This window comes from Pogona vitticeps, chromosome 15 (assembly GCF_051106095.1).
Source record: "Pogona vitticeps strain Pit_001003342236 chromosome 15, PviZW2.1, whole genome shotgun sequence".
Classification (NCBI taxonomy): domain Eukaryota; kingdom Metazoa; phylum Chordata; class Lepidosauria; order Squamata; family Agamidae; genus Pogona; species Pogona vitticeps.
Window position 1 is genome coordinate 5,319,115 of NC_135797.1, and position 12,600 is coordinate 5,331,714.

At 45.7% G+C, this 12,600-nt stretch overlaps 1 protein-coding gene across 3 annotated transcripts; it reads left to right on the plus strand.

The window, feature by feature from the left end:
• The first annotated feature begins 2,617 nt into the window (after positions 1-2,617).
• Positions 2,618-6,198, plus strand: TTC9C (tetratricopeptide repeat domain 9C). 3 transcript variants are annotated; one of them, XM_072983933.2, is made up of 5 exons: positions 2,662-2,854; positions 3,964-4,003; positions 4,100-4,355; positions 4,906-5,088; positions 5,745-6,198. In XM_072983933.2, exons 2-5 carry the CDS (start codon positions 3,992-3,994, stop codon positions 5,837-5,839), a joined length of 546 nt encoding a protein of 181 aa, XP_072840034.2. In that variant the 5' UTR covers positions 2,662-2,854; positions 3,964-3,991; the 3' UTR covers positions 5,840-6,198. The 3 variants fall into 3 exon arrangements, with proteins under 3 accessions (XP_020652959.3, XP_072840034.2, XP_078238057.1); XM_020797300.3 differs by lacking the exon at positions 3,964-4,003 and having other exon boundaries at positions 2,618-2,854; XM_078381931.1 differs by lacking the exon at positions 3,964-4,003 and having other exon boundaries at positions 2,677-3,147.
• The last annotated feature ends 6,402 nt before the right edge of the window (positions 6,199-12,600 follow it).

Genomic DNA, 12,600 nt, shown 5'->3' on the forward strand with positions numbered 1-12,600 from the left:
ACCAACATGGCCAATAGGCTTCCTACCCATCCCTCTCCAGGGAGCCAGCCATTCAGCTATGCCCACAGGGCAAGGTGCCTGGTGGCATCTGGACACTACTGCATGCAAAGGGCAGCAAATCGTCACTCAGTAGACCTGGCTAGGGCATACTGGGAGGGATCAAGGAGACAGGTTGCGTATCTGCCCGTTGAATCTGGGGGTAGTTCTTTCAGTGTTACGGCTCCCAGTGGGTAACGATAGGCCAGCCCTGCGTGCCACTAGATACCCCATAGCTGCAAACTCAACAGTGTCAGTGATATGTAGTTGAATGAAATAAGCAACACATCAAAAAGTAATACTAATCCAGCGGCATCTTAATACGTATACAGGCAGGCTTTTTATTTGAAAATAAGTAGCCTGGGCAGCTTAGTGGTACAGTACTATACTCTGAAATGTAAAATAGTCAAAGCAGCTCATAGGCTTTGAGGTGCACAGAACAAGCTTTTCTCTGTAGGCATCCTTCAGTCTCGAGAGACTATGAGAGGACCTGGAACAGCGTCTAGTGTGGCTGAGAAGGCCAATTCGAGAGTGACTGTCCCTTCCACACTGAAGACAAATACAATTTGTCCCCTGTCCAGCTCCCTGATTTCGGGTCTGCATCTTTGCCTCAGCCTGCTGAACAAGTGTCTCTTCAAAATGGGAGAGGCCATGATGCACCACCTTGCCTCCAGGCTGAACGTTCAGATTTCAGGGTTTCCCATCTGCTGAGGTTCATTCCTAAGGCCTTCAGATCCCGCTTGCAGATATCCTTGTATCGCAACTGTGGTCTCCCTCTGGGGCACTTTCCCTGCACTAATTCTCCATACAGGAGATCTTTTGGAATCCAACCGTCAGCCATTCTCATGACATGCCCGAGCCAACATAGACGTTGCTGTTTCAGTAATATATATACGCTAAAAATTCCAGCTCATTCTAGGACTACTCTATTTGGAACTTTGTCCTGCCAGGTGATACCAAAAATGCGTCGGAGACAACGCATATGGAACGTGTTCAGCTTCCTCTCCTGCCATGCACAAAGGGCCCAAGTCTCGCTGAACAATCTCTAGTCAGATTTTAAAAGTTCTGTGGTCTAAACTACACAGGATGTTGGTAGATTCCTACCTCAGTGCTTTCAAATATGCCAGTCAGTTCCACAGGTGTGGTTTTCCAATCCTAGCCCACATGTTGAGACCAGAGGCTGACTTCTAAAACATATCCTCCAGCACTATGTCAAGTGTGGGCATCCTTTTCACCTGTCCGCTGATTTGGGATAAAGCAATTTTTGTGTCCCTTTTAAAATCAGGTCTTTACTGAGGACCAAAAGGACTAGCATCTTCTAAGTGAAAGATTTGATGATGTCTTTACATACAGAAGGACCCAGATGCAAGGGGTGATAACAGACCCCCATATGGGGCATCTGATGAAGGATAATGGGAGCTGCAGTCCAATACATGTTGAGGCCATCAGGCTGATGAAAGCTAGCCATGTTGGCTTGCAGTACAAGGGATTTTTAAAATCATGAACAGTGGATTTGCAGTAGGCTTTTAAGAAAAAAGAGCGCAAGCATCAGAACTCTAGAAGGGAGCTACTTCTACAACAATAAGAGTTCCTTTCTATTTTATTGGCAATTTTCTTATTTCTAATTTTGCTTGGCCCATTTTCTTTATTTTTAAAATAGCAGTTCGTGACTACAGTATCTGCTCGACATGTATTCAGTTAAATACACATACACACAGATGCATATATATAAATATAAACAGGAAAAATGTGCAATTCATGCAAAACACACACATAATAATACAACTATACGACCCATACATTTGTCCCAGGCCTTCTGCTACTGAAGTATTTATTCTTAACACTGAACAAAGACTTCCAAAACTCTTCCAAAGCTTAAGAGTGGACAAAACAATAACAGCAATAGTAACAAAGAATACTCAAATCTCATTCCCCAATATTTTACATAAGATTTATTTTATTACTATGTTGCTTTTCTCCCTATGGATGACTCAAGGTGACTTATCCTTAACTAAAAAAACAAAAACAAAATGGCTATAAAGATTGCATTAAAAACAAACACGTAGCCATTTTAAACACCTTTAAAGACACAAGAAAGCATTTAGAGCACCCTTAAAAATACATGGAGCATTCTTTTAAAATCCCCACTGTTGCTTAAAAGACTGCCTGAAAAGGAAGATTCCAACTCTTCACCGTCCATCTGAATTTTGGAAGAATTCTTATCTGAAGTATAGGAGCGAGGCCACCCGGGGCCATTTCATGCAGGAAAAAAAAAAAACGATTTTTCTTTAGTGCAGATGTTCATGGACTGCAAATCGCAGCTAAGAAAGTAAAAATATGCACGCTAGGCAAGGTGCCACAAGCTTGTTTCATTCTAGTCGGTAGGAAAAAAACTGATTCCAAAATAAACTAACCGATTGGGTCTGTTTCAGGCAAAAAACTGATTCCAAAATAAACTAACCGATTGGGTCTGTTTCAGGCAGGCTTTTCCCTGGAAGTCTTGCCTGCTTGCAATGCAATGTTTAGGTCGTCATCAGTCCAGCCTCCCCTTCCAGAGCATCCTGATTTTTTCTCCCCCTTTTCCAGATCTGTTGGGACTCGTCACGTGGCTCTGATCACATGACAGGCGGCTGCCTGCCATGTTTGTAGTCTTTTCTTTTTTCCGCCCCTCTTCTCCTTTTAGCCTTCCCTTCCAGGTCACGCAGGGTGTGTATGCGTGTGTTGTGTGTGTGCAGCGCTCCATGGGAAACAGCAAAGCGGCGATGCTTGGTTTGAGAAGCAGCTGCAACCTGGCCTGATGGCAATGGCAACAGCAAAGGTACCACCTTGTGGGTTGCTGGAGTTAGAAGGGAGGGAGAGAGAGGAAGAGGAGGCACCTGCTTCTCCCCAGCTGTTTGCAAAGCGAGCTCTGTCCAGTCCTGCCTCCCTATGCTGCTTAAGATTTGGAAGGGTAGGAAAAGAGGGAAATCCAATATGGATTTGCAGAGGCTTTGTGGGCATCGGAGTCTAGCCTTGGGCATCTTCGAGCTGTAGAGAACCCTTGAGCATGGGAAGAGTGCATTTGCTGAAACATACAGACACCACAATCAGGCCTCCTATAGAAGGGACTAGGTAAGGTAAAGGTAAAGGTTCCACTTGACAATTTTTTGTCCAGTCGTGTTCGACTCTAGGAGGCGGTGCTCATCCCCGTTTCCAAGCCATAGAGCCAGCGTTTTGTCCGAAGACAATCTTCTGTGGTCACATGGCCAGTGCGACTTAGACACGGAACGCTGTTACCTTCCCACCGAAGTGGTCCCTATTGATCTACTCGCATTTGCATGCTTTCGAACCGCTAGGTTGGCGGGAGCTGGGACAAGTGACGGGAGCTCACTCCGTCACGTGGATTCGATCTTACAACTGCTTGGTCTTCTGACCCTGCAGCACAGAGGCTTCTGCGGTTCAGCCCGCAGCGCCACCACGTCCTTTTTTATAGAAGGGACTAGCTGGTTCCTTTGATCAATAAGAGAGGCTCCTGAGGTTTTAATAGTTGGGTGGAAGAAGGAAGGCCAGCCCACGCAACTTGACAAATTACATCCACGGAAAATTACACCCTGGCCTCTTTCATGGGGCAGACCACCTCTAGGAGGTGAAGCATGCTGGGGAGCTCAGAGGTGGAGGTCTCTGGCAGCGGAGCCAGAGGTGGCGAGTTCGAATTCCCCCGCTTGGCCTCCTTGGCAGGGGCTGGACGGGATGAGCCGTAGGATCCCTTCCAGGTCGGCCGCTCTAAGAGGAGAGAGATCCCTTATTGAAAAATCTTTGAAAAGGTGTGATTGTATGAGACCTGTTGATGTATTCATTTGACATGGATCCTCCCTCCCTCCCAACACTTTAGATTCAAGGCGGCTTTATTTAAAATAATAAATCGGAGTTTCCTTTTCTATTCACTAGGTGTTGATGTAGGAGTGTTGGAAAGGGCATGAAATTGCGAGTGAGTTTCTCGCATTATGATTTCTTCACTTTCTCCCAAGAAAAGGGTAGATTTGTTTCTTTTAAGACCTTCATTTGGTTGATTCTGCTTTTACAGCCTTCCCCGGAACCTGTCGCGGAGCTGCGTCTGCAGCAGGCCCAGACTTTCAAGGAGGAAGGGAACGGCTTTTATAAGGAAGGGCGCTTCCGGGATGCCGTGAGCCGCTATCACTGGGCCTTGCTGCAGGTGAAAACCCTGGATCCAAGCGTGCCTTCCCCTTTACAAGAATTTGGCGCTGAAAGGCCCACCATGCTGGCTGAGCAGGAGCAGATATTCCACGCTATCCAGCGTGACTGCTATAACAATCTGGCTGGTAAGCCTGTGAGGACCTTTACTGTTTTTTGTTTGTTTGTTTTAATTGCATGAAGAGGGAGATGGCTTGCCATTTGAAAGGGCCCTGGCCAAACCACTCTCTTATGGGTAGATCCTGATCAGCTTGCACATAGCAAATTCCCAAGCCACCCTTGACTGTCAGAATTAATACCCATTTTAATTTCCCTCGGGGGGGGGGGCTTGGCAAACTGGATAGCTGCATGGTTTAGGGTGGGAGTTCAAATCCCCCACTAGGTCTCCCAGGAGAAAAGCCAGCCTGTGTGGCCCTGGGCAAGCTGCTCATTCCCAGGGCGCCCCCAGAAGAATGCCAAACCACTTCTGAATACTTAGAATACCCTCAAAAGTATAAATGGGAGATTGAGTCTCACGATGCATAGTTATTGGCGATGCAGATGTTATTCTTATCTAAGAATGTTTTCATACAGCTTGAGGCTCGGTCTCTCGTGTGGATGTACCACTTCCCCCTGCTTTGTTCTACGGGGCCATCGCCGTCCCCTTACTAACGCTGCTGTGTTGTGTTCCTCTCGCAGCATGCCTCCTTCAGATGCAACCGGTGAATTACGAACGCGTGAAAGAGTACAGCCTCAAAGTGCTCCAGAGGCAACCGGAGAACGCCAAGGCACTCTACAGGGCCGGCGTCGCGTTCTACCACCTGCGGGATTTTGACAGGGCACAACACTATCTCGTGGCCGCCATCAACAAGCAACCCAAAGGTGAGAGAGGTCTTGGATACTGCCCGATGGAGACACAGAGGGTGATTTGAGGGTTGGTTGGTTGATTGATTTTATTTATATACCACTCATCTAGCCAAAGGCCACTCTGGGTAGTTTATAAAATCAAAGTAGGATGTAAATCAGGCTTGTTTTATTCAGGCCCTGCTTGAATGCATCTGAGAGGCTTCTGGTTGGAAAAACGACACAAGGGCCCTTAAGTTAGTTCAATCCTACCATATTACTCTTTGCTAGGAAAGAGGAGAGCGTTCCACCAAGGGTGTGTGTGTCTGTGTGTTTGTGGATCTACTGTTCTATCAGGGATTCTCCCTGGTGGGCCATGAGAGACGAGGCAATATGTAGACGTCTGCAGCTCCCGTTCATTCCATTCTGGTCCTTCTTGGGCCAGATTTTCCTTGGGGTTGGAGATCCCTGGTGAAAGAATATTAACAGGAAGCTAGTCCACCATGGTGCCCCCTTTGTAATGACCTTAAGCAGGCATGGCCATCTGATCCCTTCTGAGCTGAATTCATCACACTGTACAGTTTAATTTGGCCTGTGTCAGCTTCACCTGATTTTATCTGAGGCATGGTTTTAGAAACATAAATCCACATAATCACATTTTAATTTTTTTCTCTCTCCACGTCTCGCAATCACAGACGCCAACGTGAAGCGTTACTTACAGTTGACGGAGTCCCAGCTGAGCAGCTACCACCAAAAGGAAAAGAAGTTATACATGGGGATGTTTGGCTAGTGGGGATGAAGCTTCGAAAATACCCTGAACGTGGTATATTGCCAGCTTCTGGGTCTTCATGAACCTCCGTGTGATTATTGGTTCTGGTGGAGACGGATCAGAGACAGAGTGCCTTAGAAAATGACCGGTCGAGCCTGGAAGGAATATGAACCAGAGATATCTCCTGCATTATATACTCTCTCCAGCGTTGCCACTTTGGGGCAAAAAATGGATTGGGGCCAGATTATTTTGTTCCCATCGCAATCAAAACAGGGACTATGAGCTATATTTGCTGTTTGGGTAGACTGGGGTTTTACTGTATTTCATTTTGTTTTGCTGCTCTTCCTCCTAATTGTTTCATAAATTGTCCTGGAAAATTCCGTTTTGCCTGTGTGTGTGTGTTGTTTTGCAAAAGAAAAAAGAAGCGAAGAAGTGCAAGATCCAATATAATTAAACTGATTACCGAGATCTGGTCTTTCGGCCACGGACTGGCTCATGTCCTACAGGGGGAAATTATAGGTTTTGTATTTTAATATGAGAGTGTTTGTCCCCACCGTCCAGATCAGGGAGGCAAATCCACAACGCTTTGTTATAGTTCTAGTATCCCTGTTACCATAGTGAGCAGTCAGGCCTCTTGTGGTTTGTCCTCATGGCAACGGAGTCCTATCCTGTCGGCTATGCTTGGCATCTCCATGTGACCTCCACACTTCCGTCATGTACCAGATACCTCAGCCCAGACGAAAAGGCAGAGGTCTACTTGTGCTAATATATACTTATGCTCAGGGAACTTTGGCACATTCAATTCCTGGTTGCTCCGTCCTTCCAGTGGTGCAAAAAAAACACAAAACTGCTTATTTCCCTTACTTCCGATTCGATTTAACCCACATTGTGGGGGTTTGGGTGAGAAACATTCCAGGAGTTCCCCGCTTAACACAAAACAAAGCCATTCCCTCCAGGAGGGAGCTGGAAATCTTAGCTCCTCCATATTCATTCGACATGGAACTACTAGAATGGATGGAACGGGTCCAGCCGAAATCTCTAAAAAGTTCCCCCTGCCGGCATGTTTATGTTGGGGAAAAAAGCTTGAGACTCCGGAGCATACAGTGGGTGCAAAATGACTCCATGATCTTGGTTCTGAAACCAAATTCCTAAGCAGAGCCCACACCAAGAGTTGTCCTGTACTTAGCAGAACATTTAAATCCAACTGATTTTATTTTCTGCCTTGGTGGTTCTAGTGAAAAATACATAAAAAGCCAAATGGCTCCTGCAATCTTCAGATTTCCCCACTCTTGGTATATTGCAGGGGTGGGCAACCTCCAGAGGATCAAGAGACATAAGACACCCATCCATTAACTTTGGAGGGTTGCTTGGACTAGATCCCAAATATTCTTACAAGGATTTTTTTAAGGTGCCCTAGTGGCTTCTGGTAGCAAAAATAGATAAAATTAACTATCTTGTTCAAATCAGGAAAACAGGCATGACAAAATTGTACTCCTTGCCCGCAAGAGAACCTTGCAGAACCCAATATTGTACAAACATGAGAACAATTTGGGGAGGGGTGTGTGGAGAAGAGGGGGTGTTGCGTGCAAGGAGGGGCAGAAGAATGCAATGGGTCGTTACCTCTAATTAAAGTGAAGGGCCGGAGAGAGAAAGGAATAGAAACGGGGTGTAAAAGGAAGCATGCGAACCCTCAGGCAGTCAAAACCTTTCACAAGGACGAACGGTGATCAACCTTTCCAATTTTTCAGAAATCTCCAAGTCCTTTGGTATGAAAAATTACTGAGGAGGGGGGAGAACTAGAAAGCTTGACCGTTTGAGGATTTTTACTTAGTTTTAATAAATGTATTCCATTCCCCACCATGCATTTGATCTTGGCTCAAGGAACAACACAGCTATCATTGTTCACATATTATATATATTAGCCTTATTTATGGATGAATTTTATTTGGTGGTCTCTCTTGTGCGGTATAATCTGATTCTCTGCAATCGTAAAACCCCACAAAAGACATCAGGAAGACCAATATTTTCAAGCAAGGGGATAGCTGTGTTAGTTTGTTACACTGAAAACAAGAATCTTGTGGCAGCTGAAAAGGCTAAAACCCCAAACCGCTTGGATTTTTCCACGCATGTAAGGGCTTTAGTGCAAATGTGGTTTTTTTCTCATCATGCAAGCGACTATAAAACTCAAGGAAGATGAGCCAGGGAACTAACACAACATTGCTGGCCCTCTCATTATGCAATCACATACGCCAGCAGGATTCTAGCCTAATAAATATACTATTATATGAAATTACATGAGATGCTATAGCAACAGCCCACAAAAGCTCACGCTTTAATATATTTGTGAGTATTTACATTAAAATGAACCTAGGACTCTTTAACTTTCATTGTCCTAGCAGGCTCTTGCAAGGGTTTGGGGTGGGTGGGAGCCGAAACTTTCTACTCCATAGTAAAGACATAGTACAATGATGAGTAAAGAGAAATCTATAGGCTAAGGGCTGATTGGCGGTGGGGGGATTAGTCAGAAGCAACTTGATGCCACATAAATAACCAGAGGACGTAAGAACTGTCAAGATTTGAGAGTCGCCCAGTGGGGGGAAAATATTCCGTTAAATACGTTTTTTTTTTCCCTTCCTGCTTCTAGAGGGCATAGTCCATCTGTAGAAGTCTTTCTTTACAGTGTCAGCTCCTATCATCCTCCAGCTGTGGCTTGCCAGCCAACATCTTTCAATCCTTCCGTCTCTCTTCTCCCTGGCTTTGGATTCAATACTTTCCCCCCCAGTCGGCAGCTGAGAAATGGAGCTGTTTGCTTTTCTCAGCTGCCCTTCATGACTTCGCTTCAGCAAACAAGCAAAGCGTCCAAAGGGAGGCGGGAAGGCTTCAGAGCTGGGTCCCCGGGTGGTGGTCTGTGTCTCCTTAGGGTGGCCCATGGACCTCCTTTGTTTACCTCCTAATCAAAGCGCGAAAGAAAGAGAAGGAGTAATCTGGATTCTCAAGAAGCGATGTTTCTATTTTTTTTTAAAAGGTACCATTAAAATAATTTTTTTAAAAAAAGCTGCTAGTCCTCATGAGGGGGCAAAATTTTGCAATGCATCAGCAACCAAGAAAGGTAGGCGCTAGGCATTTCAGAGGCGAGAAAGAGAGAATGCTCTCCCTGGTCTACCAATTTGTTGTTGTTTAGTCGTTTAAGTCGTGTATGACTCTTCGTGATCCCCATGGACCAAAGCACGCCAGGCCCTCCTGTCTTTCACTGCCTCTCGGAGTTGGGTCAAATTGATGTTGGTCGCTTTGGTGACCCTGTCCAGCCATCTCGTCCTCTGTCGTCCCTTTCTCCTCTTGCCTCCACACTTTCCTAATATCAGGGTCTTTTCCAGGGAGTCTTCCCTTCTCATGAGATGGCCAAAGTATTGGAGCCTCAGCTTCAGGATCTCAAGAGCCTCCTATACCAATAATATCCAGTAAAGGACACCTAATTCTTGAGGAGGCCAGTGGATGAACCACAGAATCCGCCACAGATCAGATTTGCGCCACGCAGGCCTGTTATGCACCCAGAGGAAAGCAAGAGAAGAGCCTACGGATCAAATTGTTGTAGATAATTCGAGCAGTAGCCAGCTTCCGGGGCTTACAAACCTCCGAGCCCATTGCTAAGCTCTTGAGCTAACACTGGTTCATTGGCCCACTATTGCCTCGGCCGGCCGGGAGCAGATAATCTGGTGGCCCAGGAGGGCAGTGAATGATCTTACTTAGTCCTGTCCCACACGAGTGTGTGTGTGTGTGTGTGTTTTCAGTGTGAGGGGGCCAGATTCACATGATGAAATTTGCAATAAATCACAAGTGACTCAGTTATTTGACAGCACAGAACAATAGGGAGAAATTTTGTCTCTTCTCCTCGTATGAATCTTTTACCTTTTATTAAGATTTTCTCCTATTATCTCACTCTTTGGTTCCAGGGAAGAAAGGTACAGAAACAAGGTCTGTAAAGCCCACAGTTTGGCCCTGATGCCAAGGTAGCAGAATGCTGTGCGTGCCTATAATTTATCTTACTTCCAGATAATATAGGTCGTTGTCCACGAGAACCATTATTCTGGCAAAAATGCTCCCACTACCACCAGTGGAACTCATAGCTACCAGATTCCTTTTCTCACTAGGGCTAAATCAGTGACTTTTCTGCTATGGTATCTAAATGGAATATCCAGGCCCAGAAGTATTTCTGGAAGGGAGCAACTGCTACAATACTAGGACTTAGGGATGAGTTGCATCATGCAAGGTCCAGGAGCTTGTGCAATGAATGATAAAAGTCCATGATTTAAATTTTACTTCTGTCACGAGCAATCTTTAGAAAATTCATTCTTCTTTGGTCAGTCTCACGAGGAAGCCTTTCTTAAAAGAAATGTCGAAAAGGTTATTGACAGGGAAACCTTTGTAGGCAAGAGTCAAGAAACAAAGTGTGTCGCTACTGGAGATCATTAACTATTTTCCACCCCAAATCTTCCAAGGTTTGCCTCAAACTTGTCCTTCGTCCCGAAGATCAGCGTTGCCATCTTTTCAATTCCTGCTTTGGCCTGCTGGCTTCTCCCTAGGGACCTCCTGAAGAAATCTAACACGAAACTCAAATCACAGACTTATGATTCATCGCACAAGCTTTCTGGACTTTGCATGATGCTAGATCTCATGAAGCGACTCTTCCTTTAGATAACTCATCATCTCTCCTCTCTTGCTGTTTTCCATGCGGCGTGGAAGCAAGAGCAAGCAATAAATATTTTTTAAATTGGTTGAACTGTCTAATAAGTGATTATCCATCTGATGAGAGGAACAATAACAATGGGGGGAAATGTAACAGCATTTCCCCCTAAATTTTGCTGATTTCATTTTAGTTTTTTTTAAAGGCATGAGATTTCACTTCTTTTCTCACCTTCTAGATTTTTATCCTTATCGTCTCCTTACTAAAGCTTCTGTGATTAGCTATACGGTGGCAGGCGATACTGCCTGAGTAGCGTCGAGGCTGCGTTGACCACGAGTTATTGCTAAAGACCTGGTTTATGGAGAATAAGAATGTTTACTCATGAATAGATTCCATTGTCTGCATTAATTGCCCACGACATTTCAGGTGCCTGAAGCAAACAAGCGAAATCTAAAAATCCACTCGAAACCACCTCGCCCTCCGAGCGGTGAAAAGCCTATCAATAAACGAGATGAAAGGCAGGCCGAAGATAGACGGGATTCTACTAGATTACTTGCAGGGTCATAATATTTGTGCCATAATTGTACAACAATAAAAAGAGATTTATGAATCAGTGGATTCTGTGGTCTTTCAGATGTAGCCCTAGAGAGGACGAGGACCACGCCTGAGCAACTGAACCACACTCCTTGACCCGCCATTTTGGGTTTCAAATCACCAAGGAGGACGGATTCAGATTATTTCACCCCAGTGTTAGAAAAAAGCCCCGCCGGTAGCAGATTCACAGAGCGCCAGCCGACAAGCTCCAACTTGCGAAGCTACCGTCTCCTGCTTTCTTTAATTACTGTAATCAAGCACACGGTGCCACAGATCTTGCTGTAAACAGCAGTTCACGACATCCTTCAGGCTGTGCGATGCGGCACCACAGGTATCGAGCATGCCGATGTACCCGGGAGGCAGCGGAAAAGCTGGCCGCCATCTTCCCTCCCCTCTTTTCTGGACACACAGGCTTGGGGATGTGTGTGTTGTTGCCAAAATAGGAATTTAATGATAGGTGGGAGTAAGGCAGATATTTATCTTCTGCCACCCTGTTTCCCCACCACCACCTTCCGAGGCTCGCTCAAGAGGGGCATCCACCGGAGCAAAAATCTTGTATCCTGAGTGCAGACACCTGATATACTAATCGGGAATCCATTCCTGGAGGGCCAATCTATGCACAGCCGACCCACCCATGCGCAAGGGGGAGACGCCGCGAGTCTCTGTGGGTACCCCTAAGCTTGCACCAAGTTTCCAGAAGGGAATTTTTAAGAAATATATCCTACGGTGTGTAGGATTTTTCAGGGGGAAGAACTGGCAGAACAGAACCCTCTGGGGGCTGAGCATTACGGAAGCCTTCATCACTCGCTGTGCTGGCCAGGATTTGTGGGAGCGGTAGTCCAAGAACATCTGGAACCACTGGATGACAGGCACCCCCGATGCATCATGGGATGGAAACATCCGAAGCCATCTGCTGCTTACGTTGGCCCTAATCGTCACTGAAGGTTTAGCCAACTAATCGTGCATGGGAATAAAACTAGGTATGGTATGGGGAAACACACCTTATATAGGTCTCCATTGGTGGAGCCAGAGGTTGGGAGTTCGATTCCCCTCTGTGGAAGAAAAGCCAGCCTGGGTAGCCTTGGGCAAGCTGCACCATCCCAGGGCTCCCCCTAGAGGAAGGGAATGGGAAACCACTTCTGAGCGTTCTTTCCCTGAAAAACTCTGAAAAAAGTCAGAACTGACGAGACAGCACACAATTACCTGTGTCACAACGAGTCCTTCTTCCACTCACAGGTCCTGGGAGATTCCTCAGAAGAATATCTCAAGAAGCAGTGCAGTTCAGTTAAAAAAAATTCATTTCCACAAACGAGGAGACCAAAATAAGGGCAGAAGCAAAACATTTGATTGAAATGCTGAAGCTATGTAGGGTTTTTTTTGTGGGGGGGTGAAGAGTGCCCCTTACCTTTACCTTTCATCTCACTCTGGGGGCTGATTTAAGAAATATAAAAATTAAAGGGGAAATGTATGATTGGAACCTCCCACATGGAAAAATCCAAACTTCAGA